The sequence below is a fragment of the Muntiacus reevesi genome, chromosome 3, assembly GCF_963930625.1.
Source record: "Muntiacus reevesi chromosome 3, mMunRee1.1, whole genome shotgun sequence".
NCBI lineage: Eukaryota > Metazoa > Chordata > Mammalia > Artiodactyla > Cervidae > Muntiacus > Muntiacus reevesi.
The window spans coordinates 7,566,076-7,590,559 of record NC_089251.1 but is presented as its reverse complement, the minus strand read 5'-3'; the positions used below and the strand labels follow the sequence as shown (position 1 = coordinate 7,590,559).

The window sequence follows — 24,484 nt, the reverse complement described above, 5'->3', positions numbered from 1 at the left end:
AATAGCTGAAGAGGAGAGTTTCCCCGGCCCCGCCTCTTCCGTCCGCGGCAACCGGAAACGGGGGCCAGTAGAGCCGGAAGTTGTGGGGAGTTTCCTGTGCCCTCGGCTTCCTCAACATGGCAGCGCCCTTGTCAGTGGAGGTGGAGTTCGGGTGAGTCACAGAGCTGGGGCGCCGTGGGGATGGATTGAAGTTGTCGGGCCCGTAACTCCCCTCCCTCTGCCTTGAGGCCTGTCACCACCGAATCGCCGAGGCACCCGGCAACTTCCCTGAGCTTGGCCACCCGCCTGGGAGAGTTTGAGAGGTTCGGTCTCCCTGGACGACGAGGCCGTATGTCCGGGAATAGATGCGCATACCCAGGAGTTGGAGGTATGCTCTTGGCACTTCTCCATGCCCTGCGCCCTACGGGACTCAAAAGGCGTGACGGTTAGCAGGCCTCCCGGCCCTGTTTGCCAGCTCCATTTTGGAGCAGGCCCGTGTGTCTGGCATCTGAGCTTCCAGGAACGAATAGGACTAACCTTTCCGAAGATTTGAAGGTGTTAAACAAACCTGAACCCTTTCCGGTACATTTAGTAAACTTACGGAGTGCCTTCTGCAGGCCTTAAGTCAGGTGGGGATATGGGACTAGGTAGTACAGTAGTAGAGTCTAACCCTGACAGTACAGGGTTAGTGCGTGTCCATGTGCGTGTACTTAGTCACTCAGTCGTGTCCTACCCTTTGCGACCACATACACTGCACCCCACCAGACACCTCTGTCCAGGGATTTTCCAGGCAAGAATACTGGACTGGGTTGCCATGTCCTTCTCCAGGCGATCTTCCCGACCCACAGATCGAACCTGACTCTTGGGTCTCCTGCATTGGCAGGTAGATTCTTTACCTCTGTGCCACTGTAGTATGCTCAAGATAAAAAGTGTAGGATGGGGGCATACACGCTAATAACCAAAGAAACACAGACCAAAGAGGAAGTCTTATTCTCTTCTACCTCTTACGGACAGAAGGTTTTTAATGTGATTTCAGAGCTGGGAAAAAAAAGTGCAAAGCTTAGAGAAAAGGCAGAGACACAGATGTTCAGAGATGGACGGTATAATTTCTAGAGTCATGTTGAAAAGCTGGGACTAGATTTGTTTCTGTGTGTGAAGATAAACAAGCCAAGGCTTATGTGAAAGGGAAAGTCTAGGATGGGAATCGGAAACTTCTGCCTATAAATGCCTTTCCTTCTATTGGATGCCTCCAGTTTCTTTCATGGATTCCCTTCATTGCATAGTCCATTCACCAGTCATTTATTGAGTGCTTACCATGTGCCAGGCAGCAAGCCAGGCACAGAGGATACAAAGATAAATAGAACTTTGTCCATGCCCTCCAGTGTTCAGCATTGCTGTCCCTTACGAGGGGGTAGTCTCATGAATGTTAACTGCATTTTAATTGATGATGTTGTCTGGCCCCATGGTTCCAGTTAGAACTGTGTTAGTCTGGCCACCTGACTATTTTGCTTTATTGACCCATTGCCCAGCTATGTCCCCCATGGCCTGCAGGTTCCAGGAGGTCCCTGCTGTTTTGACAGGCCTCAGCAGAACGGAAGACAGACAAGCTACAGATTACCAGCGTTGAGGCTTATCTACAGTCGGCTTGGCTTGGTCTTCCCAGGTGGCTCAGTGGTAAAGAATCCACCTATGAAATTTTGATCCCTGGGTCAGGAAGACCCCTTGGAGAAGGAAATGGCAACCCTCTCCAGTATTTCTTGCCTGGGAAATCCCATGGACAGAGGAGCCGGGTGGGCTACAGTCTATAGGGTCGGAAAGTGTCGGACACAACTTAGCGACTAAACCACCACCACCACGGCCACAGCCAATTTACCTTTCATGTTCACTGAGTCAGATGTGGCATTTGTCTTCAGAAATGTCTTCTGTCTGCCAGGTCCTGTGCTGGCAGCAGTGGGGAAGTCATATGAGGAAAACGTGGTCCTTGCCCTCCAGGGCTTACAGACTTTCTGGAGTTCCTGTTTTCTGGCACCACCATCTCGGTCTCCCTTACCCCAAGAGCACTAGTGAACACCAGCAAGGCAAGACAGTGTTCCCACCACCCACCGCCACAGGGTCCCATGAGAACTGCAGCTTCTTGGGAAGCAGGAATGCCCAATATGTAGGCTAAACCCAGAGACCTTCTCTTTTTGTCTCTGTCAGTGCCTGTTTCTCCCCTTGGCCTTTCTTTAATTTTCTGTGTCTCAGCCCACTTCCTTCACCCTTTACTCTGAATTTAGTAGATTTGCAGAGAAACCGGTTTGCGCATCAGGCTCTCCCTTCTGTCTCTGAGTGCCACCTTGATCCTTGAAGATTGCAAAGGGCTGGGACTTTGCCTCTTTCCCGTGAGCGGCTGTGTCCCCGCAGCCCCACCAGTTCTCATAGACGCTCCGGAAGGCTGCTGTTTCCTTTCTCCCGCCTATCACTGGCCAGGTCTACCATCCTCGTCCTGCCAGAGCAATTTCTCAAGTCACAGAGGATGCAGTGTAGGTAATACAGATGTGTGTAGTGTCATTGCAGCCCAGATGTGAGAGTCCCACTTCCTTTTCCCTTTTCCTCCTCCTTGAGTCCAGGAGGTATTGGCAAAGGAAGGGAATGCCATTAGGGTCAGAGAAGAAGTGGGGAAATGGGCATTTTCACTCATTTAAGCAAATATTTCTTGAATGCCTGCTGTGTACCAGGCCCTGTTTTAGGCAGAACTTGCATCGCCGCAGGTAGAGGAGAAATGAACAAAAGTAAAATATTTCAGATAAAAAGATGAAGGTAAACTTGAAAAAGTGAAGACCATTTGAAGAGTGTCTGTACCAGTCACTGGTACCAACAGACACCTCCCACCAAGAGCTGGGAAGTGGAAAAAAGACGAGGTATCTTGGGTTGTGATGCCTTGATTGCATTTGAGTCATAAATCCTGTAGGAACTACGAGAGTTTGACTTTGGTTTTCTTCTGGGACCAAATTGGGCCCGCTCTTGCCTCCCTGAATCACTTCAGAGGCTGGGCGTGCACCTTCATACCCTCCAGATGTTCTGACCACAGAAATGCCAACCCCTCCCTCGGGCACTGGCAAAGCCAGCAGTGACAGGTCAATCGCTGAGCCAGACTGGTTCTTTATCTGCTTGTGAAGGGAAAACGGCGCTGGCCTCTGCGCCTGGCACCACCAGGTTTGGCCAATCTGGGTTGTTTGCTTGGGTGCCAGCGCTTCCAGTTCCCACTCCTCTGACCCCCCAACTCCTGTCGCCCCTTGCTTGTCACCCTCCCCCACCCCAGCTGCTGCATGTGCCAGCCCCTACCCAAGAGAGAGCGGGGCTCTTGGAAGGGGATAAATGGAGGCTCTGTATGAGCTTGCAGCTGAAATGGCCCTGCGCGCGGCCACAGATGGGCCTCCTCTCCCCCTCCACATTTCTGCATCAACAAAGCGTGACCTTGTTTGGATGACAGTCGCCCCATGTTTCCCTCATGACAATGCGTGCCTTGCCTTTGCCTCCCAGTGGACCGTCTCAGGACACCTCTGTTCTCCGGCACTGGGGAAGGGTGGTGGGGTGGGCGTCATCACACCCATCCCAAGTCTGTTAAGGCCTTCTCAGTTAAGATCCACGTGAAGTCTGAGACGAGACTCCGGGGGAGGAGCAGCGTGGAGCGCTGAAAGAGCCCGAGTGTCCGCACCATGAGTTCTGGCATCTGCACTTGGCCTGGAGCCTCTCTGCTGGCCCAGGCTTCCCTTAGCCAGGTGTTGGCACCGAGAAGTGAGCCAGATTCTGCCCTCAAGGGGCTTCCTGACCTTCTGGGGAGTCTTAGTTGTTTCTGCCAGAAACCAGTTAGAGTTCAAATCCTAGTTCAGCCACTGCCTATCTGGCCTTGGACAAGTCACTTAACTTCTCCTGGCCCCAACTTGCTTCTCTGTTGGTCAGCGTTAATAACATCTGCCTCCCTCTTTCCTTCCCCGGGATCCCATGAAGGTGAAATGAGACGACAAATGTCCTTGTAAAGGGCAAGCTTACTGCTAAGTCCAGGGGGGTCCTCTCGCTCTCTAGCACTTTGGCTTGCCCACCAGGCCAGCAGCAGGGGTGGGGACAGGGCACAGGCGGGGGGGTTTCAGAGTGTCACCTGGCCCTGGGAGACCTTGTACCTAGGAGCTCCAGTGTGCCACGAGGTAGCTGCTCAACATTTCTGCAGATGGAGATATTGAGGCTTGAGAAGATGTCGTTCCGTGCCTAGGGTCTCACCAGTTAGGCCCGGGTGGGGCCTGGTCTCCACCTCAGGGCCTGTGCTCTGCCCCTGTGTGCTAAGCTACCTCTTGAGGAAGCAGAGGAGTCAAAACCAGAGTCTGAAAGTTTGGGTACTTAAATGTTAATAAACATTATTTCTGTCCTGCTTTACCACATCAAGAAGCCACATTGGAGAATTGGTGGCTGGTACCCAAGGTGTTCCTGAACCTTGGTCTCTGAATCTCTTGGGCATCTGGTGCCAGCCTCCTCAGTTTTCAGTCTCTGAGGCTCTTTCTCTGGCCCTCCTTTGCAGAGGTGGTGCGGAGCTCCTGTTTGACGGTGTGAAGAAGCATCAGGTCACCTTGCCTGGACAGGAGGAACCCTGTGAGTACGGGCTCTTTGAGCACCATTGAGCAGGAGCTGCTCCGCAGGGTCACCCAGCCCCAGTCCAGTGAGAGTGGGTAGGATTTCCCGGCCCGTGGGCAGGAAGGGAGAGAGATCACCAGGCTGTCTCCTCCATCCTCTCCAGAGTCAACCAGCTTTGTAGGGAGGAGATGGCATCGCTGCAACCTTCCAAGTGTAGGTTCTGTATTCAGGCTTGAGTTTGAATCCCCTTAGCACCTTAGGCTGGTCACCTCACCTTTCTGAGCTTCCGTGTTCTTATCTGTGAAAGGTGGAGATGGTAATCCGTATCTCTCAGGGTTGCTAAAAGGTGTCAGCCAACTGTACCAGGCATCTCTGCCATCACTGGATGGCTGCAGAGGGATGTCCTCACAAAGGAGATAACCTTTGTCAAGAATGGAACAATGCAGATGGACTTAAATGAATTTCAATGAGAAGAAAAGTGTCCAGTCAAGGAGGTTGGAGGGGGGAGGTTAACTAAGGGAGACAGAGGGTTTTTTCCATTTGTTCATTCAAATACTTGTTCATCTTTTCTTTAGCAAACACACCCTGAGCACCTCCCATGCCACAGACCATGTACCAGGCACTGGGAGACAGACCCTGCCTTCAGATCGGGGGAAGCAGGGAGGAGGATTTCCAGAGGTCCAGCTGGGTAAATAGCAGCGTAGCCTAGAGGCGGGGGCTGGACACTGCCACTGTGGAGGGGCTTTGCAGCCCTAGCAGTGGATCTTTGCAAGAGCAGAATATTCAGGAATGGGAGCCCATCTCACCTTGGGCGGAGATACTTCTGGGAAGAAGAGGAAGTCAGTTGTACAAGGAGCCAGGGGAATGAGGTTCCTGGAGGTGGGCAGTAGAGAAAGTCAAGTGAGGTTTGACAGAATTCTTCTGGGACTGGACGTGCACCTGCCCAGTGTCAGTTACTGCCCAGATTCACCCACTACCAAGGCTGTCTGTGGCCCTCCTTTGGGGTTGGAGGGCAGTGGCATAGGGCGGGTCTCTGTGCCACATTCAGAGGCCAGGGTACGGGGCACTGCTCCCTGGAGCTGGGTGTGGGCATGAGGCTGAGGTTAAACGTCAGGACTGTGGGATTGTGTCCCTGGTGGGGGAAGGTCCGAGATGATATAGGTGATGGTTTCTTAGTTTGACAGATGGCTCTGCAGCCTTGGGAGGAAACAAGGGGCTGTCAGAAGCCTCTCAAAGATGGAGCCTTAAAGACTTATCCAGGACATTTTTAAAACATCACAAGTTAGGGTTTGTTTCCCCCTGCTTTTGCTCCACATGAAAGTGCCCAAGTTTAATAATTCCAGTCCTTTTCATTCATTTATTGACTGAATGCTCACCAAGTACCAGTCGTAGAAGAAAGTACTTTATTCTTTCCTGTGGTTGGCACACATGTTTTTGAATATGCACACGTGTTTTCCTTTATGCCAGGCTTCCCAGGTGGTGCAGGGGTAAAGAATCTGCCTGTCAGTGCAGGAGATGCAAGATATATGGGTTCAATCCCTGGGTCGGGGGTACCCTTGGAGTAGGAAATGACAACCCACTCCAGTATTCTTGCCTGGAAAATTCCATAGACAGAGGAGCCTGGACAGCCCAGGGGTTTGCAAAGAGTTGGACACTACTGAGCACGCGCACACACTCTCACATGCATGCGCGTGCACGCACGCACACACACACACACATGTTTTCCTTTGTGCCAGTTTGATCTTAAGCAAAACTGATACGGTTCTTGCCCTAATGGAGCTAACAGAGTAATGGAAGTGGAGACAGGCAGTGAAGAAGTAAACACGCAGATGTGCAACAGCACAGGTGGTCATCACTGGCATCAGAACAAAAGGGTGCTTTGAATGAGACAACAGGGTGGTAAGGGAAGGCCTCTTTAGAGAAGTGTCTTTGAGGGAATTCCCTGGTGCCCTAGTGGTTAGGAATCCGAACATTCAGTGCCATGGCCCAGGTTTAGTCCTTGGTCCAGGAACTGAGATCCTGCATGCTGCACAGCACAGAAAATGAGAGAGAAGACTTTGAGGCTAAATCCCTGAGGAATGGAAGGAAGCCAGCCTAACACATTGGAGGGAGAGCAGAGGTGCCTGGGGCCCATTCCAAGTAGAGAGGACGGCACTTGTGAAGCGCCCAGGCAGAAGGCCTTGTGGTCGAGGACCCGAGGGAAGGCCAGTGTCCTCGGGCACGGGCTGAGTTTGGCAGGGTAGGCAGAACCCAGAGGGTGGTACAAGTAATTGTCACAGATTCCTAGGTGGTAACTATCATTACTTCCACTTTAAAAAGTGGAACTGCCCCCAAAAAAACAGTGGAAACCCAAACCCAGAGATGTCCAAGGTCTTACCCCCGACCATGCGCTTATGCCATGGCAGAGTTGGGGTTCAGAAGCAGATGTCAGGGTCGCCCCATCCTGCAGGGTACCACTATCCCATCGCCATTTATCCCAAGAACTTCCCCAAATCACATCATGTCTCAGACCTGCAGGATGTTCTCCAGTTTTCACACTTTCATGGCTCCAGCAGTTACTGATCTCACTTTTCATGATGACCCCAGTATATACTATCTATCGACAAGGAAACCAAACCTCACAGAGAGAGAGAGAGAGTGACCTGTCCAGAGTTACTCAAGTAGGGAAGCTGGCTAAGACCTAGGTTTGTCTTGTTTTTATTTTTATCTTTTGGCCATACTACATGGCATGTGGAATCCTAGTTCTTCAACCAAGGATCAAACCCAAGCCCCCTCCATTGGAAACGTGGAGTCTTAAACCATTGGGCCACCAGGGAAGTCCCTAAGACCCAGGTTTTGGATCCCTCATCTATGCCTCGGGGGCAGGTAGGGGGCTGTCCTCCCCTCTCTGGGGTGAAATAGAAGGAAGGAGGGGAGGCTAGCGGAGGTGGCCCACGTGCTTAGTTCTGGGCCCTTGGCTGTGGGTCTTTACCTCTGGCTCCCACTTGTGCCCTGCTGTGCCCAGAGGCGTGGGTCACATCACAGCGGCAGAGCTGGTTGGCAGCCACCAGGTCTCACCCTGGCACGCGGAGCCCAACAGGAGCCTCACTGCTCCCCAAGCCCATGCCCAGATCTGCCGTCTGGCAGCCTTCCCAGCCCAGGGGCTGCCACTTGGCCAAGCAGGTCTTGGAGACTCCAGCAGAGAAAACAGCGGCCGTAAGATTATGGATTGTGACAAGTCTCGCAAAGAAGGGGACTCCAGGGCCCTGGGTCCTGGGCCAGCAGAGAGCTTCCAACCCGGCCCACTTGGAATGAGAGGCTGGGAAAGGCCAAAGAGGGTGAGATGGCGAGAGAGGCAACCTGGCAGCATGTGCTGGCAAATAAGTTATTTCTGCAGGCCTCTTATCCCACCTGTAACGCGGGAGGTTGGACTTGATTTAGTCTGTCTTGAGCTGATTATTGGGCTTCCCAGGTGGTTCATTGATAAAAAATCTGCCCGCCAGTGCAGGAGATGGGGGTTCAGTCCCTGGCTCGGGAATATCCTCTTGAGAAGGAAATAGCACCCCACTCCAGTATTCTTACCGGGGAAGTCCCATGGACAGAGGAGCCTGGCGGGCTGCTGTCCATGGGGTCGCAAAGAATCGGACACGACCAAGTACGAGCACGCGCGAGTTGGTTATCAGTTTGACACCTGGAGTTTGGAGAAGTTGCTTCCAGATCTGAGCGCATGGTTCTGGGAGGCAGGGTGCATTGATCCGGTGAGCGGCTGCCTGTGCAGGGAGGTGGGGATTCTTAACAGCCACCTCCACGGAACAGGCTTTGAGTGGCCGAGTTTGGGAGGCACCCACCGGCTTTGGGCCCTGGCCACTAAGAGCTGGTTTTTAACGCATCAAGGATCGTTTCAACTCAAGGCTTGCAGACCAGGGTTGGTCAGGGGCCTGGAGCAAAGCCCAAACCTCAATGGTCCTGGCGTGGGCCTTACCTGCCCCTGTCCCAGGAAGAGACTGTGCCTCACCTTCCCCTGCTCCTCAGCCCTGCCTTTGTATTGAAGGGAGGCTGGCGCGGGAGGCAGGGGCAGCTAGGGAGCTCCCAGGCGCTTTAAACTGCTTAGCATGCATTTCACAGCCTCTCTGGGGCCAGCTGTTCCTTTCTCCGCTCTGGGGCCTGTTTGCTGATCCCCTCCCCACCACCCTCCTCTCCCCCTCACCCCTCCCAGTCCCTGTGCAAAATTGCTTTTGAAAAGATCCACTTTCTGCTTAATTAAACAATGAGGAGCGTCCCCTCGCACATCTGTAAACCTCCTTCTGAGGCCAGTTTAGCCCACAAACTGTTCCATTCTTACCCCCATTCACTTGTAAATGGACCCTCTGATGTTCCCTCTACTCTCTTTTCTCTTCTCCCCCCATCCCAGCTCTTTCTTCGCTTTCAGCTGAGGTCTGGGGTGGACTCCCAGAGGATCCTATCCTGGAGCCTGGTGGACTCAGTGGGGACCAGAGCCGCTTAACCTGGGGGAGAGAAGCCATAGGGGACTGGCTCTCCCGAGTCTGCATCGTTGGCGTGGTGGTCCCCAGGCCCAGCTAGGCTCTGTGGGTGGGAGGTACCGGAAGCCAGATTTCAGGCTGGGAGAAAAGCTCTCCCTGGAAGCCTTGCAAGAAGAGGTTGGATGAGGGTCGGCTGTGCGAGATCAGATGAGACCGGAAGTTCAGTTGACACCACTGGGAGGCGCCACAGTAGGTGGTGGTCGCCCCCAGACAAGGACAGATCCACTGGGACATGGGATTCTGGTGGGAGCCTTTGTTGGTCTAAGAGGGGTACACATGGTGCCCTTTCCCAGCGGCCTTTAGGGGAAGGTTCTGGCAGCCCCCGGGATAAGGAATCCTGAATCACCGCAGGAACAGGGACATTTGTCTTGTCTGACACCGTGCTAGGCCTGCCACTGGCTTCAAGAGCTGGGTTATTATCCCCACCTTGTCCAAGGATGGCCCTGAGACTTAGGTGAAGTGACTTCTACCCAGGGCCATCTAGCGCACACCCCAGGGCCTTCCAGCTCCAGAACCCAAACTCATAACCGCTCCACCACGAGAGTAGCAGCCCCATCACTTGCTCTTCCCACAGTGGGCAGGCCAGGTCCCGAGGCCTCCTGCACAGGAAGCCTGACATGGGGTTGGGGTGTTCATCTCCCTGCCCTGGTGCCGTGTGCCCTCAGCATGAGTCCTTCCACCAGGACTGTCCAGGGAGCCTCTGAGGAGTCTAAACATCTAAAGGGGGCAGCAAGAGAAACTGAAGGGTTCTTTCTCTGGCTCATGGAAGAATTAACAGCATCGCTATGCCAGGCATAGTGCCAAGAGCTTTCCATGGATCATCTTATTTGAGCCTCACAACACCCCTCAGAGGCATTTTTACCATTCCCATTTTACAAAGAAGGAAGCTACAGAGAGTTCCTTACCCAAGGTCATTTAACTAGGAAATGATGCAGCCAAACTCAGACCCATGTACTCAGTAAACATGTCCAGGGCGTTTTGTGTGCGAGGTTCTGTGCTGTGTGCTAGGGCTCAGGCTCCCGAGGAGGGGGCCCTCTTCCCCAGCAGCCCCTTCTCAAGGACCCCGCAGCCAAGGCTGCCTCCCTGGCCGCATCTCGTGCTGACCTTCTGGTCTTCTCAGATCTGTCACCTTGAACCTGCCAATTCCAGCCTGCCTCAGGTCTTCCCATATGTTCTTCCTTCTGCCTGGCATGCTCCCCCCATCCCACCCGACTCAACCCTGGGGCCTCAGCTTCAATGTGAACACCCTCAGAAAAACTCATCCTGCTCCCACACAAAGGAGAACGCATTTGTCACGACTAATGAAGTACCGTCCACCTCCCCTGCTGGCGTGTGGTTCCACACAGGCAGGCTCTGTGTCCATCTTGTTCTCCGCCGTCTCCGCGGCACCTGGCACATAGTAGCTGCTCAGTAAATATTTGTCTCCTGAGCAATTTCCTGGGATCCCTGGAGGGCAGCCACCATGGGAAGCCACAGAAAGCAGGAGGACGCAGAGAGGGAAGGTGACAGTGAGGTTCCCGGAGCCATCCCCAAGCCACCACCAGCCCCTGACTCTGCTTAACCCTTCCTCCTCCCCTGGGCGCCTTTGGAAGCCGACCATCTGGCTTGGAGGCTATTTGCATATTGTCTGGGCCTCAGCAAGCCTAGCAAGATGTCCCTGGGGGTGTGTTTCAGGCCAGGCCAAGTGGCCCTTGCAGCCTGCGAAGGGAGTCGGGAGTTCCACCTCTCCCCACCCCCAAATCCAGGCATGGGGGAACAATACGGGTGGTGATGCGGTGGCCTCACCATGGTAACAGGCTATCAAGAATGTGAGCAGGCCTGGGGGGGCGCAGAGGAGGGAGGGAATGACCTCAGCAAAGAGGAGCATCATGATAAATGAGCCAGCACCCGCAGCAGACGCCCCTCGGCCCAGCCCTTGGGGACGCCATGATGCTGCCGTCACTGGGATGACCCCGACATGACCATTAGTTCTCCCCACCGCCCCCAGCCCATGAGAGCAGAGCACAGGTCCCTGCTTAGAGGGAGCCGGGGCGGTGACCCAGGGAGTCCTGGTTCGGAACAGGCCAGCGGGGGCTGTGGAGGTGCAGCTGGTGGCCCTCAGGCCAGGCCCTGCCCAGGCCCTCCGAGCCCCGCACACACAGGCAGAGCCCCGCCCGCGGGGGCTGGCTGACGGATGTGTCAGACCCCGGCAGCTCTATCGAGCGGCCACAAGATGTATGGGCTGGCGGCCCACCAGACAGTGCCAAGATGGAGGCCACGGGGAAACCTCTGAAACCCAGGCCTCAGGGAGGAACCCAGCCAGGAGTCGAAATGGACTACAGCTACTTGGAGGCAGTATGCCCCATCCCTGCCCGCTCCAGGGACCCTGAGGACTCCAGTCGGCTTTGTTTAAAAGCAGGAATTAAAATGGAAAGGCGCAGTCTCAGCCCGTGGCCACTGCCTGTGGCCCTGTGCTCTGCTGGCAGACGATCCAGGGGAGCTGGCACAGAGCAGAGTGAACCAGGCCATCCAGGGTGTAGCCTGCCTGCCTCCTGAGGGGGTGGCAGGCAGGCTCGTGAGAGCGCCTTGAAACCCTTCCCGAGGCTGGTGCTGTGGGTAACATGTACTGGGCCTAGCCTGGGGAGAGCTGGGCCCCTTCCTGACCTGCAGCCTTTTCCTGGCCTGTGTGCTGGGAGTCCGCCTTCAGCCAGGGAAACCAAGGCACTGCGTGGGCGCTTCTCCAGCTGAGCCCCTGGCCTTTGCCTTGACACAGGCCCAGGACAGCAGCCCCCTCTGAGACTGACTCAGGAGGGGCATGGCTAACCTCCAGCCCCCTGCTGGCTTCCCAGAGACTAGCTGTCCTCTCAGGGAGAGAAAACTCCTGCAGCCTCGGGGATGCTCTGCTTGAGGAGTGGATCATTGAGAGCCATAGCCTTCGAGTGGGTGATAGTGTGCGTGGCCTGGGACCTGGCCCCCAGAAAAGGAGAGGTGGCCCTGGGGACATGTGGCCTCTAGCCTCCAGATGAGGTGCAGAGCTTGGTGGCTGCCCCAGAACCACACAGAGGCAGGTCTCAGTGTCCAGCCAAGCAGGAGAGGCCCTGTCGACCCTCAGCCTCTTGCTTCCTCAGGGTAGCTGCCCCTGACCTGGAGGGCTCTGCAAAGGGGGAGTGGAGGGACTGTGATTTGTCAGCATCTCTTTCTGGTGAAGGATCCTTCTCTCCTTCTGCCAGAGGAAATTAACTGATGTTATCGGCTCAGCAATTGTTTTTCTTCCCTCACAAAGGGAAATATATGCAGACCTTCCAAGAGCAAAGCCAAATGCTCCCCATCTGGGACTGGCTGGGGAGATAGAGGTGGAGGGGCTCTCTGAGAAGCCTGCAGACCATCTCCTAGGCCTCGTGAGTGTGTCTACCCTTTCGGACATTGACTGTTCCTCCCACTCTCCACCTTGAGTCCCCGTTACCTCTTCTTCCAGCTTTCAGCAATGCCAGGTGCCACTGTCTCTGAGAAGACCTGTCTGGTCTCTCCAAGTCCATTTCCTCACCTTGGAAACCACAGATCCAGGCACCCTGACAGCCAGGTCTAAAAGAGGCCCTCTGAGCCCCAGGTTCACTTCCTCCTGCTCCAGGCAAGGCCCTCAGGGCCAGAAAGCACTTGAATTTGACATTAGTTTTGTTCTGTGCCTTCCTCTCCAGGGGACATCCGCAGCCTCCTTGTCTGGATCAAGAAGAATTTGCTAAAAGAGCGGCCAGAGCTGTTCATCCAAGGAGATAGCGTGTGAGTCCCTTTCTTCCCTTCCCCAAGGAGGGCGGGCTGAGGGAAGGAGGTTTGAACCCCTGGCCTTGGTTCAGACTCTGCCTCCTCCAGGTCCTCCTCTCCCCTTTATCCTCCTCTTAGCCCTCCAAGGAAGGACTGCTTCTGCCCAACTCTGTTGAAGTTTATTTCAGTTTTCTTGTTACTACATCGGACTATTGGGGTTTTTTTTTTTTCCCCCCAAAGTCCGGGTCAGGAGATTGGTAAATTTACCCAAAAAAACCCCAAAAACTTAGGTCCTGCCTTCTGGATGCCACAAACTTGCCAAAGAACCTTGCTCAAGTGACTTCCCTTCTCTGGGCTCAACTGCACTCTCTCTGCAGGCAGCACTGAGAAAAGATGCTCCCCAAAGTCTCTCTCATTCTTTGACAACCTGGGACAGACAGTGCCCTCCCATAGAACTTCCCGCAATGATGGAAATGTTCTCTGTCTACTATCCAATGTGGTAGCTGCTAGGCGTTGAGGATACTGAACCCTCGAAATGTTGCTAGTGTGACTGAGGAACCAAGTGTTCAGTTTTCTCTGAATGGAAATTAAACTGAAGTGTGCCTCAGATACTGAGCTGTACAATGCAGGTCTCAGGTTACAGGGGGTCACTGCATGCATGCGCACACACGTGTGCATTTGTGCTCACTTGAGGACACCCCTCGCCTGGCCCAAAGCTTCTGTGTCTGTCTCAGGCCCAGCTCAGCCTCCTGGGAAAGGATCCAGGTTCTGTGTGCCAAGAAGTCACTTTACCCCTACAACAAGGCCATCCTCATACGTCACAGAAGTGGGCAGGGCACCTGTGGGACTTGTTCCTCTGCCTGGAAGCAGAGGTTCACCAGCAGGCCCTGGGCGCTTGGGCTGCCCTCCGGCCTGGAGCCCAGGTCGTGGTCCAGCTGCTGGGGCGGTCACCCCCCAAGGACAGCAGTGCTCTTTGGGTCCTTGCCCGCAGGAACGAGGTTAAGGTGCCTGTCCGGATAGCAGCCTTCCCTGCTTTACTCCAGGCAGGGCAGCTCTCAGGTGGTCAGAGACTCGGGGGCCACTGGCAGCCTTCCCTGACTCATAGCAGCCAAGATGGCCCCCTCCCCAGGATGCACATGCGGGAGGTCTGGGACAGTGAGGTTAGACCCCTGGAAGGGTAGGCTGCTGCCAGTGGGTCCATGGCAGCTCCCATGTGACATCCCACTTCATCCTTCCCAGGGAGCTTGTGAGGAAGACACTTATGATTTACCCTGTTTTCAGATGAAGAAACTGATGCTCAGGGAAACAAAAGAATCTGCCCCAGATCTGGGAGGTGGCAGTGGAATTTGCATGTGTGTTCTATCCGGCCCTCAGACTTGCCTATCGCCTTCTCTCCCTGGGTGTTCTCTGCCGGAACCCTCCAGAGAAAAGGCTCCCCCCTACCCCTTAGACTCTGCAGCCCAAACATCTAAGCTTCTGCCCCTGCTCTCGCCAGCTCCTGCCATTCATGCCCTGCTACTCACCACCGTCTTTCCCACAGGCGACCAGGGATTCTGGTGCTGGTTAACGATGCCGACTGGGAACTGCTGGTCAGTACCTCAGGGAGCAGCCCTCCCTCGACCCGTCCCCAACCCACCACTGTGGTAGGAAAGCCTTGGAACTTTCATCAGGCCCAAACAGAGTGGCAGGTTCACCCTCTTTCCAAACCTGGAGTCCAGATGCTGGCTTCTCAAGCCTCCCACCCTGAATGAGGAAGGTGTGGGTCTCTGGGGAAGTCGTGAGCTGCCCTCCATCCTGGAGGTTTGCTAGTTAACAGATAGGGTACCCACTTCTTTCTGGTAGATTCTGTCTTCCCCTCTCAAAGCAGCTAGCCCCCGCCCCCCACTTCCCCTCTCAACACCCAGGGGAGAAACTGGAAAAGTGCCCTTGACAGTCTTCTTATTTCTCTCTTGGACCAGGGTGAGCTGGACTACCAGCTTCAGGACCAAGACAGCGTCCTCTTCATCTCCACGCTGCACGGCGGCTAAGGGCCCCTCTCTGTGCCGGACCCCCTTGGGGTGGGGAGAGCAGAAGAATCAGACAGTCCCTTGGGGCCCTACTTCCAGATCTTCCTGTCCCCCTTGGCTGCTTTCTTCCCTACTTTGTCCCTTGAGCTCCCTCCAGGCAGGGAAAAGAGGCCAGGTGCTAAAAATGAGCCTTTCTCGGGCACGTGAGCAGGGGAAGGCAGGCGCCCGAGCCGGGCACTCCTCCTCCCAGCAGCTGAGATGGGGGAGGGTGCCCCTCCGCATGGCCGGTGCCACTCTGTGCGGCCAGGTGACCAGCTGCTGTCCCTCCTTGTGTCTCCCTGAGTGACTGCTGACGAGGCACTGCCGCTCCTGGGCTGCGGTGCCTTCCCGGGGAAGAGGAATGAACCTCACTAGCTGACGGCAGGCCCCTCCCCTCTCAAAGCAGGGAGGAGCCTCCGCCTCAGTTTCCCCATCTGGACAGCAGAGGGCTCTGCCTGTCCCCCATTGATATCATTATGGAACCCCAGCTGGGGTCCCCTATTCAGCACCGACCGCCCCCCCCCCAACACACACACACAGCAGCTGCTCCTCCAACCACACCCCTCCTCCTGCTCCCCCACCCACAGCCCTTGACCCTGGCCAGCCTCCCCCCACACAGGCCACCAGATGGGCTCCTGAGACCCTCCCCACCCCCAAGGCAAAGGGCTGCCTGTGTGCAGCTCATTCCGCGGGGGGGTGGAGAGCGGGAGGGTGTAGCTAGGCCTTGGACTGGCAAATAGAGGCCTGGTGTGGGGGGGAATCTATGTGCCTCAGTTTCCTCCCCAACGTCAACAGAATTTTTATATCTGAAAACTGAGGGGACTTCCCTGGTGGCTCAGACAGTAAAGAATCCACCTGCAATGCAAAAAATGTGGGTTCGATCCCTGGGTTGGGAAGATCCCCTGAAGAAAGAAATGGCAGCCCTCTCCAGTATTCTTGCCTGGAGAATCCCTTGGACAGAGGAGCCTGGTGGGCTACAGTCCATGGGGTCGAAAGAGTCGGATACAACTGAGTGACTGACACACATACAAAATTGAGATACTTGATGATGCAAGGGCACACTTTATCTACTCTCCCATCTCCTGCAAGAAGCAGGATGGGGCAGGCAGCACCTGGGAGGCAGGGTGACTCCCCCCACCCCCATCCCTTCTGGAAGTCTTGGGGCCTCAGTGCCTGCAACAGCTGGCCTTGGGCAAATAAAAGACTAACTTGTTTACTGGCCTTGCCTGGAACTTCATCCTTAGAAACCGAAACTGGTGGGACCCCATGTTCCCCCAGCTGGCAGTCTCTTCTCTGGTCCCACCCTCCCTGTCCTCACCCCAGGGCTTTCAGAACTGCCCTTCACCCAAAAAAGAGCAGGACTTGAAACCCAGACTATCCAGACACTGAGAAGGGATGATATGGTTGGGCCATCTGAAGAAGGGGTGGCAGGGCCTGTCTGTGCTGACCAGTCTGGGTCCCAGGACACTTCCCTACCCGTCTGTCCGAGGCCAGGCTTTGTTCCACAAGCCACAGCCAGCAGCCTTAGAACGGAGGAGGCATAGTTAAGACTGCTGAGCCCCACTTCCCATGACCTGGAGAAAAAGCTTTGTTTGCTGGAGGGAGACTTGGGGGGGGGGGGGGGGAATAGGGCATTAACATCATCCCGCCCCAAACATTGCTCTTCACTAAATGTTAATAATTTAAGGTGGAACTGCTCTCACTCTGCAGTGGGACAGAAGTGCCGAACAGTTGCCCTAGCAGTGCTAGGGGCTGTGCTGTCTCAAGGCCTTGGGGACAGATGACCCCCTGGCTGGTGAGCTGCTCCCCGGCACTGCTGCAGGTGGAGGAAGGCCCTCTGGGTGTGTGGGTGGGTGGGGGGTAGCCATGTTGAGGTTACGGGTGCAAGGGAAGGCCAGCATGGGTGCAGGTGCCTGTCAAGGGAGAGGCTGTGTGACCAGCCGCTCTAGGTGCTGAGGTCAGGGTCTTCCATGTTAAGCAGCAGGGCAAGGGACAGCCTCACTTTAAGGATCAGCCTGTCTGGCTTCTTGTAACCTGGAAGTTCCTTCCTCCAGGGAAGGGAGGACTTCAGCCCCGTTGGGCTTTACGGTGCCCCCGTTACCCACTCCCTACCCCACCCTCCACAGTATTCCAAGTCCTGGAAACTGGGTGAGAGGACTCCTTTCCTGCTTGCACTGGGGAGAGGGGTAGAAACGGGCTAGCTGTTCCTCCCCAGCACCCCAATTAGTGCATTACTGCTGAGGAGTAGGGCAGGAAGACGCGCTGCTGGGGAAAGCAGGTTCTCCACGCAAGGAGGGGTGCCCTGAAGCTGGCCAGGGCCACACTCCACAGCATTTGGGGTCATTTTCCAGCTTGAGCACATTAAGGGTCAGGGATGGATGACCCGGGCTTAGACCCAACACCACCCAGTTGCCCCCCTGCCAAGGTAACTCCTGAACCCACTTTTGAGGAAATAAACAAATAAACCTCACTATCTCAGAAGATTTGTCTTTAATGAAAAGGATTCGTTTTCCAAGTTCTGTTTCCCAAGCCGAGGCGATTGCCCGGCTGGAGCGCATCTTTCTGGACGCTTCTCCGACTCCAGCATCAGCCGGAGGAAGCTCAGCCCATCGGTCGGTCTGGAGGAGCTGGCGGGAAGGGTCGGTTTATTGGGGATTTAGGGGTCGGTTTAGGCTTGTTTTGGGGGTATTGGCAGGGGAGGCTAGGTTAGAATCAATTCAAAACGAGTTAGCAAGCGCAGTACGCCGGCATCTCCTTTCGCCCCCGACTTCCTGCGGCTCTGGCCGAGGACGAGCTCTCCGGACCACAATTGGGCCCCGCCGCAGCGTGCCAGCTTCGTTCCCGGCCGAAATTTGAAAAAGGGGGAAACGACGCGATCGGCTGGAGGACCCCGCCAGCCAGGACTGGTCACCCGCAGAGGAGGAGGAGAACGAGGACGACGACGAAGAGAGGAGGATGGCGGCGCTGGTGACAGGGACCGGCGTCCCTCCTTTGCGCGCCCGGCCGGGGCCGCGATCCTCGCGTTGGGGCCAGCAAGCCGCCACCCGAGGGGTCTCGCCCGCGCCGAGCTTGGTTCCCTGCGGCTCCCGCCCCTGTCGCTCCCAGAGCTCAGCCACAGATGTCCAGCCACAATTCTCGGTTGGCCGCAGACTCGTACAAGAATTGCGTTTGGACAATCAGTGGCGAAGCCCCTGAGTTCAGGGCCCCGGTCTCCTGCGGGGTTCCGCTTCGCTCCTGTAAAGCACCGGACCAGATCTCCGGAGCTGCGCGGACCTCGCAGACGCTCGGCAGTCGCGGCCCATCCCGCGGTAAGGTGGACGAGCAAGCACGCGGATCCCGACCCTGCGTGGGGATCCCCGTCGCCCCCGGCGTGCGTCTCCTTCGATCGCGGCCCGGGGTCCCTAGAGTAGCCCGCGCTGGGTCTCTGCGCCGCCCCAGGTCGGGGGAGCCTTCTGTGTCAGGCCTGGGGAACCCCGACTCCCCTCTCCCCGCCCCCAGCCTGGGCTCCCCGGGTTCGCTGGGAATCCGAAAAACGGGGGACCGAGGCGGGGTCGCGTTTCCGAACCCGGGGTCCGGGCTGCTGCACCGGTGGGTCTCCCGCCCCCGCCCAGCCCCGCGCACGCACCGGCTCGGGCGCTCTCCCTCCCTGTGGCTGAGTCGCGGCCGGGGCGCCGGCGGTGGCAGCGGCGGCGGTGGCTGGGACGGCGGGGAGCTCTGGAATGCGCCGCCGGGTCACCTGCAGCGCCCGGGGAGCCGGGCTGGGAGCCGGCGGGCTGGCGAGGCGCAGGGCTGAGCCCGAGCGGGCGCCTCTGGCGGCTCGGGGCCGGGGCGGGCTTTTAGTGGGCCGCTCCAACAATACGGGCCTGGCGCGGAGAAAGGGGCTCGGCTGCAATTGGTACTGGATTTGAATAACGCCACGGGGCCATCAATGGTCATTGTGTCGGCGGGTAATGAATCTCCGCTGTCTCTCGGGCTGGCCAGGCAGCTGCAACCTGCGCTCAGGCAGCTCTTAAAGACATAGCGTGCCCCTCCCCGGGGGCCACCCCCCGCCCCTGCACCGGCAGGACCCCTCGCCCTCCCACCCCCATCCTGCATCCTACACTCCCAGTGCCCCGCCTGCTCCCTCGCCTAAACCCTTTGCCCATCGCCCCCTCCCTCTCCTGGGCCGGGCACCCGCATCTCGGCCCTGCACTCCCATGGACCTAACTTAGGCCCCTGACCTTGACTGAGCTCCCCAAGACTGCCCAGGGGACCCCAGAATTTGAAGACTCAATCCTGCGCCACCCCCACACACACACATCTGCATTAAACCTAAGGCCTCCGGAGCCCTCCTGCCTTAAGCTCCTGCCCCAGGGACTTGGAGCTGGAGGGTGAGGGGAAACAGTATAGAGGTCAGCGGGTCACCCCCTTAAAAGGCTGTGCTGCCGGATAAGAGAGGGGAGATGCAGTCTCAAGCCCCCCTGGCTGAAGATACCATCTCCAGAGACCACACCCCCGCTAGGGGTCCTGAGACTCAGGCCAAGGACAAGAGCTTACTCCCAGGATACCTCCTGGCGGGCTCCTGGATATCTCAGCTCTGCCAGGGATGTGGGGGTGGGGTGGGGGAGCAGGAGGGTGTGAGAGGGGCGTGGAATCTATTCATTCTTGTCTGGTCATTGTCTCTTCCACTGGACAGCCACTCTGGTCCAGGAGGGCAGGGGCTCTGTCTAGGTCTGATATAAGCCTACCCCAGCCCAGCCCAGCCAGGTCTGGTGCAGAGAAGGCTCTCAGTCTACAGGTCTATAGAGCCAGTTCCTGGCCATTCTCCCCTTTCCGCTCTCCATGTACCCCAGGGTTCCCCAGGCACCAAAGCAGCCTCGCTCCTGCCGCTGAAATCCCCTCCTCTGCTCACTCTGTGGGCCACCACTCAACTGCGAGTCTCCGTGGGTCTGTGTTCCTCACTGGAACAGGAAGTAGGGCTTCCTGATTCTTTTGCGTTGAGAGCCTAGTACAGCGCCCTGTCCACAGCCAATCACTGAATAGCCATTGCTGACTTCAACACGAACCCCATGAACTTCTTGGAATTTCTTAAGGAAGCTGAGGAAAAAGGCTTCCAATGAGTAATACTTGAAATTGAGTTTTTATAGAGAGGGAGCCCTGCTTATCAGGTCCTAACTCCCTGGGAATGCTCCATCTGATAATCATAACTATGACAAGTGCCTTAAGTACCAAGCATTAAGCGCCTTAAAGGTAGGAACCTGTTGACTCCTCACAACGACCCTGGGAAGTAGGCACTGTTAGCAGCCCCATTTTACAGATGAAGAAACTGAGGTTGGTGGCTAGCTAAGTCCCTTGTCCCCAGTGGCAGGTGACAGAGCCAGAACTGGAAGCCGACTGCCACCATAGATTCCCACCCTTGATGTGAGATATGGATGCCCCAGAAGATATGGAGAGGACTTGTGTAAGTGCACACTCAGAACTGAAACCCAGGAGGCACCCTGCGTCTGTTCATAAATTATAATCCAGGCCCAGCCCCAGACCAGCCTGGCAAAACACAGGACGGAGAGGATGAGAGGGGTCTCTGCACGGGTGTCTGTCAGAACTACTTAAAGCTGTCCTGGAAAGAGGAGGATCAGTTCCCCTCACCCTCAGGGAAATGAAGGAGCCTTGAAGGGTCCTCCCGCCAGTCACTGAAGAGGTATTTATAGCCTGCCTACTGTGTGCTAGGCGGGGACTCAGCCGTGGGCAGACGTCCCTGGAGGAGATGCCCAGCGGAGGAGAACGCCAGGAAAGGAGAGCACCCGAAGGAGAGGAGAGGCCAGCGAGGTGAAGGCGGGCGGGCGCCGAGGAGGAGGGAGGGGCACCTCCAAAGCCAACAGGCAAAAAAGAACTTGGGGAGTTCTGGGAGGGAAAAAGCTCTGGCAAGGCTGGAGCGTGAAGGGGAAGTAGCGTTAGAGCCGGGATTGACCCCGCAGGGCCCTGAAGGATGCTGGAAGGCTCTGTGATTTTACCCTAAACGCAGTGGGGATCCTGGAAGGTCTGAGAAGTTCAGATTTACATATTTAAAGGTTTGCTGACTCTGGAGTGTAGCAAGTCAGGGGGAGGGGGGCGGAATATAGAGGCAAGCTGGCCTACAACGGAGACCAGTTAGGCTACTGACGGTTTGCAGGTGAGAGGGGCGTTGGGCTTAGGCGATGGTAGAGCAAAGCACCCGCCCCCACCCCTGCCCCTGCCCCCTGGTTCTTAACGGTCCGGGGGACCTCAGGGCACTTGGCAATGAGTCACATTTAGGGAGCACCTGTACTATGTGTATGCCAGTGCCTGGGAGGAGGGGGAAGGGGAAGATGAACAGAGTTTGACATTGCCTGTCCAGAAGTATCTCCATCCAGTGGACAGACAGACAGGCACACAGAAAGGAACCAGCCCCAGTGAAAGGATGAGGGCCACAGGAAAACCCTTTAACTGAAGTTATAGCAAAATCCTCTGTGACCGTACAGGACTAACTGATTCTCCCAATAGGGAGGATGTGAGCCAATGTCTGGGAGAGGCAGCATCGCCTTGCACCTCCAGGCAAGTGAATTCCGACAGACTGGACCTTAGCTGTTGCCTCTGTGAAATGGGGCCATCACTCCTGTTCTGCTTCCCTAGAGATGGTTAGATGGTCACAGTGTTGGGAAAGTCCATATATGCCTTGCATTTGCTTGCAATCAGGTTTTATCGTTATCTTTTAACACACACACATACATGCACATTCACACTCAGGCTCAAGTGTGTACGCAAGTCTTCCCAGTCTCTGCTCTCTCCCTTCTCCCTTATTAAGAAAGACCAACTCTCAGGAAGAAGGTGGCAGAGTCACCCACACTGTCAGCTCGGCATGCCCTTCCTACCAGGATTGGACTGGCATCTGACCAAGGACTAAACCAGACAATGTGCACAAAGGATATGCTCAAGTAATCGAATCGTTGAATGAATGGGTGAATGCTTTATAGGAGTTGTACTTCAGTGAATGGGTGGATGGACAGACAGATAGATGGACGAGAAAACAGACATTGGGACAGCTGAATGGAAGATAAAGTGAATAAGGAATTGACTGTGGGTGCATAATATAGCCACTCAGCTGAGGTTCTAAGTGTGGAGCTGGAGGCACTGCCGCGGGGGTTCACTCAAGGGGGAAGGGGGCTTCCTTCACGCTGCAGCCGCGATTCTGTGCTCCGAGGCCGGCTCAGGATCAGAACTTGGCAGGCAGGTGCACTGGAAGCAGCTGTAGCCACAGGTCAGTCAGGCTGCATCCCTGCTCCAGATATGTACACCCCCGGAGTCCTGTCCCCGGATGCTCCCATCAGTCCAGGTTTCACTGTGGCCTGGGAGAGAGGAAAGAGCCCAGCGATGACTCAGTGAGTCTCCCCAGGCCAGGCCCTTGCCGGCTTGGGGCTCCTACTGCCCCATCCGTGCAGAGTTCTCTAAGAGCAGCCAGTGTTCTTACGTGGTGACAGTCTGAGTGGCCTGCCCTGGAAATGAATTGACAGCCTGATACATCCCCAGTCTCAGAAGAGGACACAGCCCGGTCACTGCCCCCACTCAGAGGGGATCCTCAAGACCCCTCCACCCTGCATGATAGATTTCAGTTTACAAAAGACATTCTTCTCCATGAAACGAGTAAAGGCAGGAGAGAGAAGCCTTCCAAACTGAAGTAGCTACCTCCCCCCAGCTGCTTCATCCCCTCATGCTGTGCTGTTGTCTTTATCACACGTTGTCCTTGTTGTTCAGTCATTCACTCAACTCTTTGGCGACCCCATGGAGCCCGCCAGGCTCCTCTGTCCATGGGATTTCTCAGGCAAGAATACTCGAGTGGGTTTCCATTTCCTTCTCCACGGGACATTCCCAGATCAGGGATCGAACCCACATCTCCTGCAATGGCAGGCGGACTCTTTACCACTGAGCCACCAGGGAAGCCCTTTATTACACGTAGCCCTCCCCGAAAGTCTGCTCTTTACCCACTGTCAAGTTTGTCTCTCCCCTAGAATGTAAACCCTATGTGGACAGGGATCATGTCCTGTTCATTGCTCTATCTCCAACTCCTAGAAGAATACCTGACTCTTAGAAGGTGCTAACTTTTATTAATAAAGGGATAAATATTAATAGAGGTCTGGATGTATGGTTATTATAATCTAGTGCAAAACAACCATATATTAAGTTCTAAGTGCTAGCCTAAACACTTTTTAAAATATCTATTTTTATTTATTTATTTGGGTGCACCAGGTCTTAGCTGCCACCTGCGGGATCTAGTTCCCTGACCAAGGATTGAACCTAGGCACCCTGCATTGGGAGTGCACTCTTAGCCATTGGACCACCAGGGAAGTCCCCTGGGGCTAAGCACTTCTCAAGGCTCATGGCTTTGTGAGGAACACTGTTAGTGTTCCCATTGTACACGCTAGGAACCGGAGGCCCAGACAGAGGAAGTGACTGCCGCCAGGTGCAGAGCCCAGGTTTAGACCCAAGTCTGCCTGCCAGCACAGGCCATGTTCTTAGCCAAGCCACCATCTGACATCTCTGTTTCCCCAGCACCCAGTGATGTTGGACCCATTGGAAGTTAAAAGTTGGGACTCAGACATATTGTCTGATTCCATTTAGGGAAATATTCAGAATAGGCAGATCCATAGAGACAGAAAACAAAATGTGGTCGCCTAGGGATGTAGAGAAGTTTGGGGGGAATAGGGAGTGAAAACTAATGGGTACGGGGTTTCTTTTGGGGTGATGTATAGGTTTGAAAGTTGATTGTGGTGATGGTCACACAACTCTGAATACACTAAAAGCCATTAAACTGTACATTTTATGTTTTAAAAATATGTATTTGAAAAAATATATGTATTTATTTGGCTGCATCTGGTCTTAGTTGTGGCACGTGGCATCTTTCATTGGAGCACGCCCAGGCTTCTTTAGTTGGGGTGTTTGGGCTTCTCTCTAGCTGCGGTGAAGGCTTAGTTGCCCCATGACATGTGGGATCTTAGCTCCCCGACCAGGGATTGAACCTGCATGCCCTGCACTGGAAGACAGATTCTTAGTCTCTGGACCACCAGGGAAGTCCCCAAATTGTACATTTTTAAATGAGCAAATTGTATGGTATGTGGGTTACATCACAATAAAGCTGGTGTTAAGAAAATGATTGGGGCTCAAAAATCTTCACTTTCTGTCATTTCCCTGGGAAACACATCCCATTCTCTCTGAGCCTCAGGTTACTAAGCCATTAAAAGGGGGAGGGGAATGAATGTTCATGAGGTTAATGTGAGCATTAAATGAGATAATACACGTTATTATTCTCATTTTATCAAAGGGTAGAATTAGGCCCAGAGAAGGGAAGTGACTTAGCCCAGGACGCACAGTCGGTGGGTGGCAGGTGGCCCAGCAGCCCTGGGCCACTGGGCTCCGCCGCTTCCTCCAGCGTTCTGTGGACTGGGTCCCCATTTGTGCACCCGTCTGCCTAGTCACCACCACTCGCTTCCACCTTCCCCTTTCTCTTGGGCTCTGAGGCCCTGTCTCCCCACTGCCCACGCCCAGGAGCAGACCGAGGTAGCGAGGTCCCCCCAGAGCACAGCCCCCAGCCTACTCCCCTCCTGGGGC

At 55.4% G+C, this 24,484-nt stretch overlaps 1 protein-coding gene across 2 annotated transcripts; it reads left to right on the top strand.

Annotated features, from left to right (window-relative positions):
* Nucleotides 1-76: 76 nt before the first annotated feature.
* Nucleotides 77-16,108, top strand: URM1 (ubiquitin related modifier 1). Of its 2 annotated transcripts, none has more exons than XM_065928343.1 (5): nt 77-151; nt 4,532-4,602; nt 12,779-12,860; nt 14,383-14,431; nt 14,801-16,108. In XM_065928343.1, exons 1-5 carry the CDS (start codon nt 117-119, stop codon nt 14,867-14,869), a joined length of 306 nt encoding a protein of 101 aa, XP_065784415.1. In that variant the 5' UTR covers nt 77-116; the 3' UTR covers nt 14,870-16,108. The 2 variants fall into 2 exon arrangements, with proteins under 2 accessions (XP_065784415.1, XP_065784416.1); XM_065928344.1 differs by lacking the exon at nt 77-151 and adding an exon at nt 178-367.
* The last annotated feature ends 8,376 nt before the right edge of the window (nt 16,109-24,484 follow it).

Bases quoted from the DNA above. Each gene is read 5' to 3' on its own strand.
- URM1 (XM_065928343.1), top strand. From the start codon at position 117: ATGGCAGCGCCCTTGTCAGTGGAGGTGGAGTTCGG. The intron at 152-4,531 runs GTGAGTCACAGA...CCTCCTTTGCAG, and splicing joins TCAGTGGAGGTGGAGTTCGG to AGGTGGTGCGGAGCTCCTGT. The intron at 14,432-14,800 runs GTCAGTACCTCA...CTCTTGGACCAG, and splicing joins ATGCCGACTGGGAACTGCTG to GGTGAGCTGGACTACCAGCT.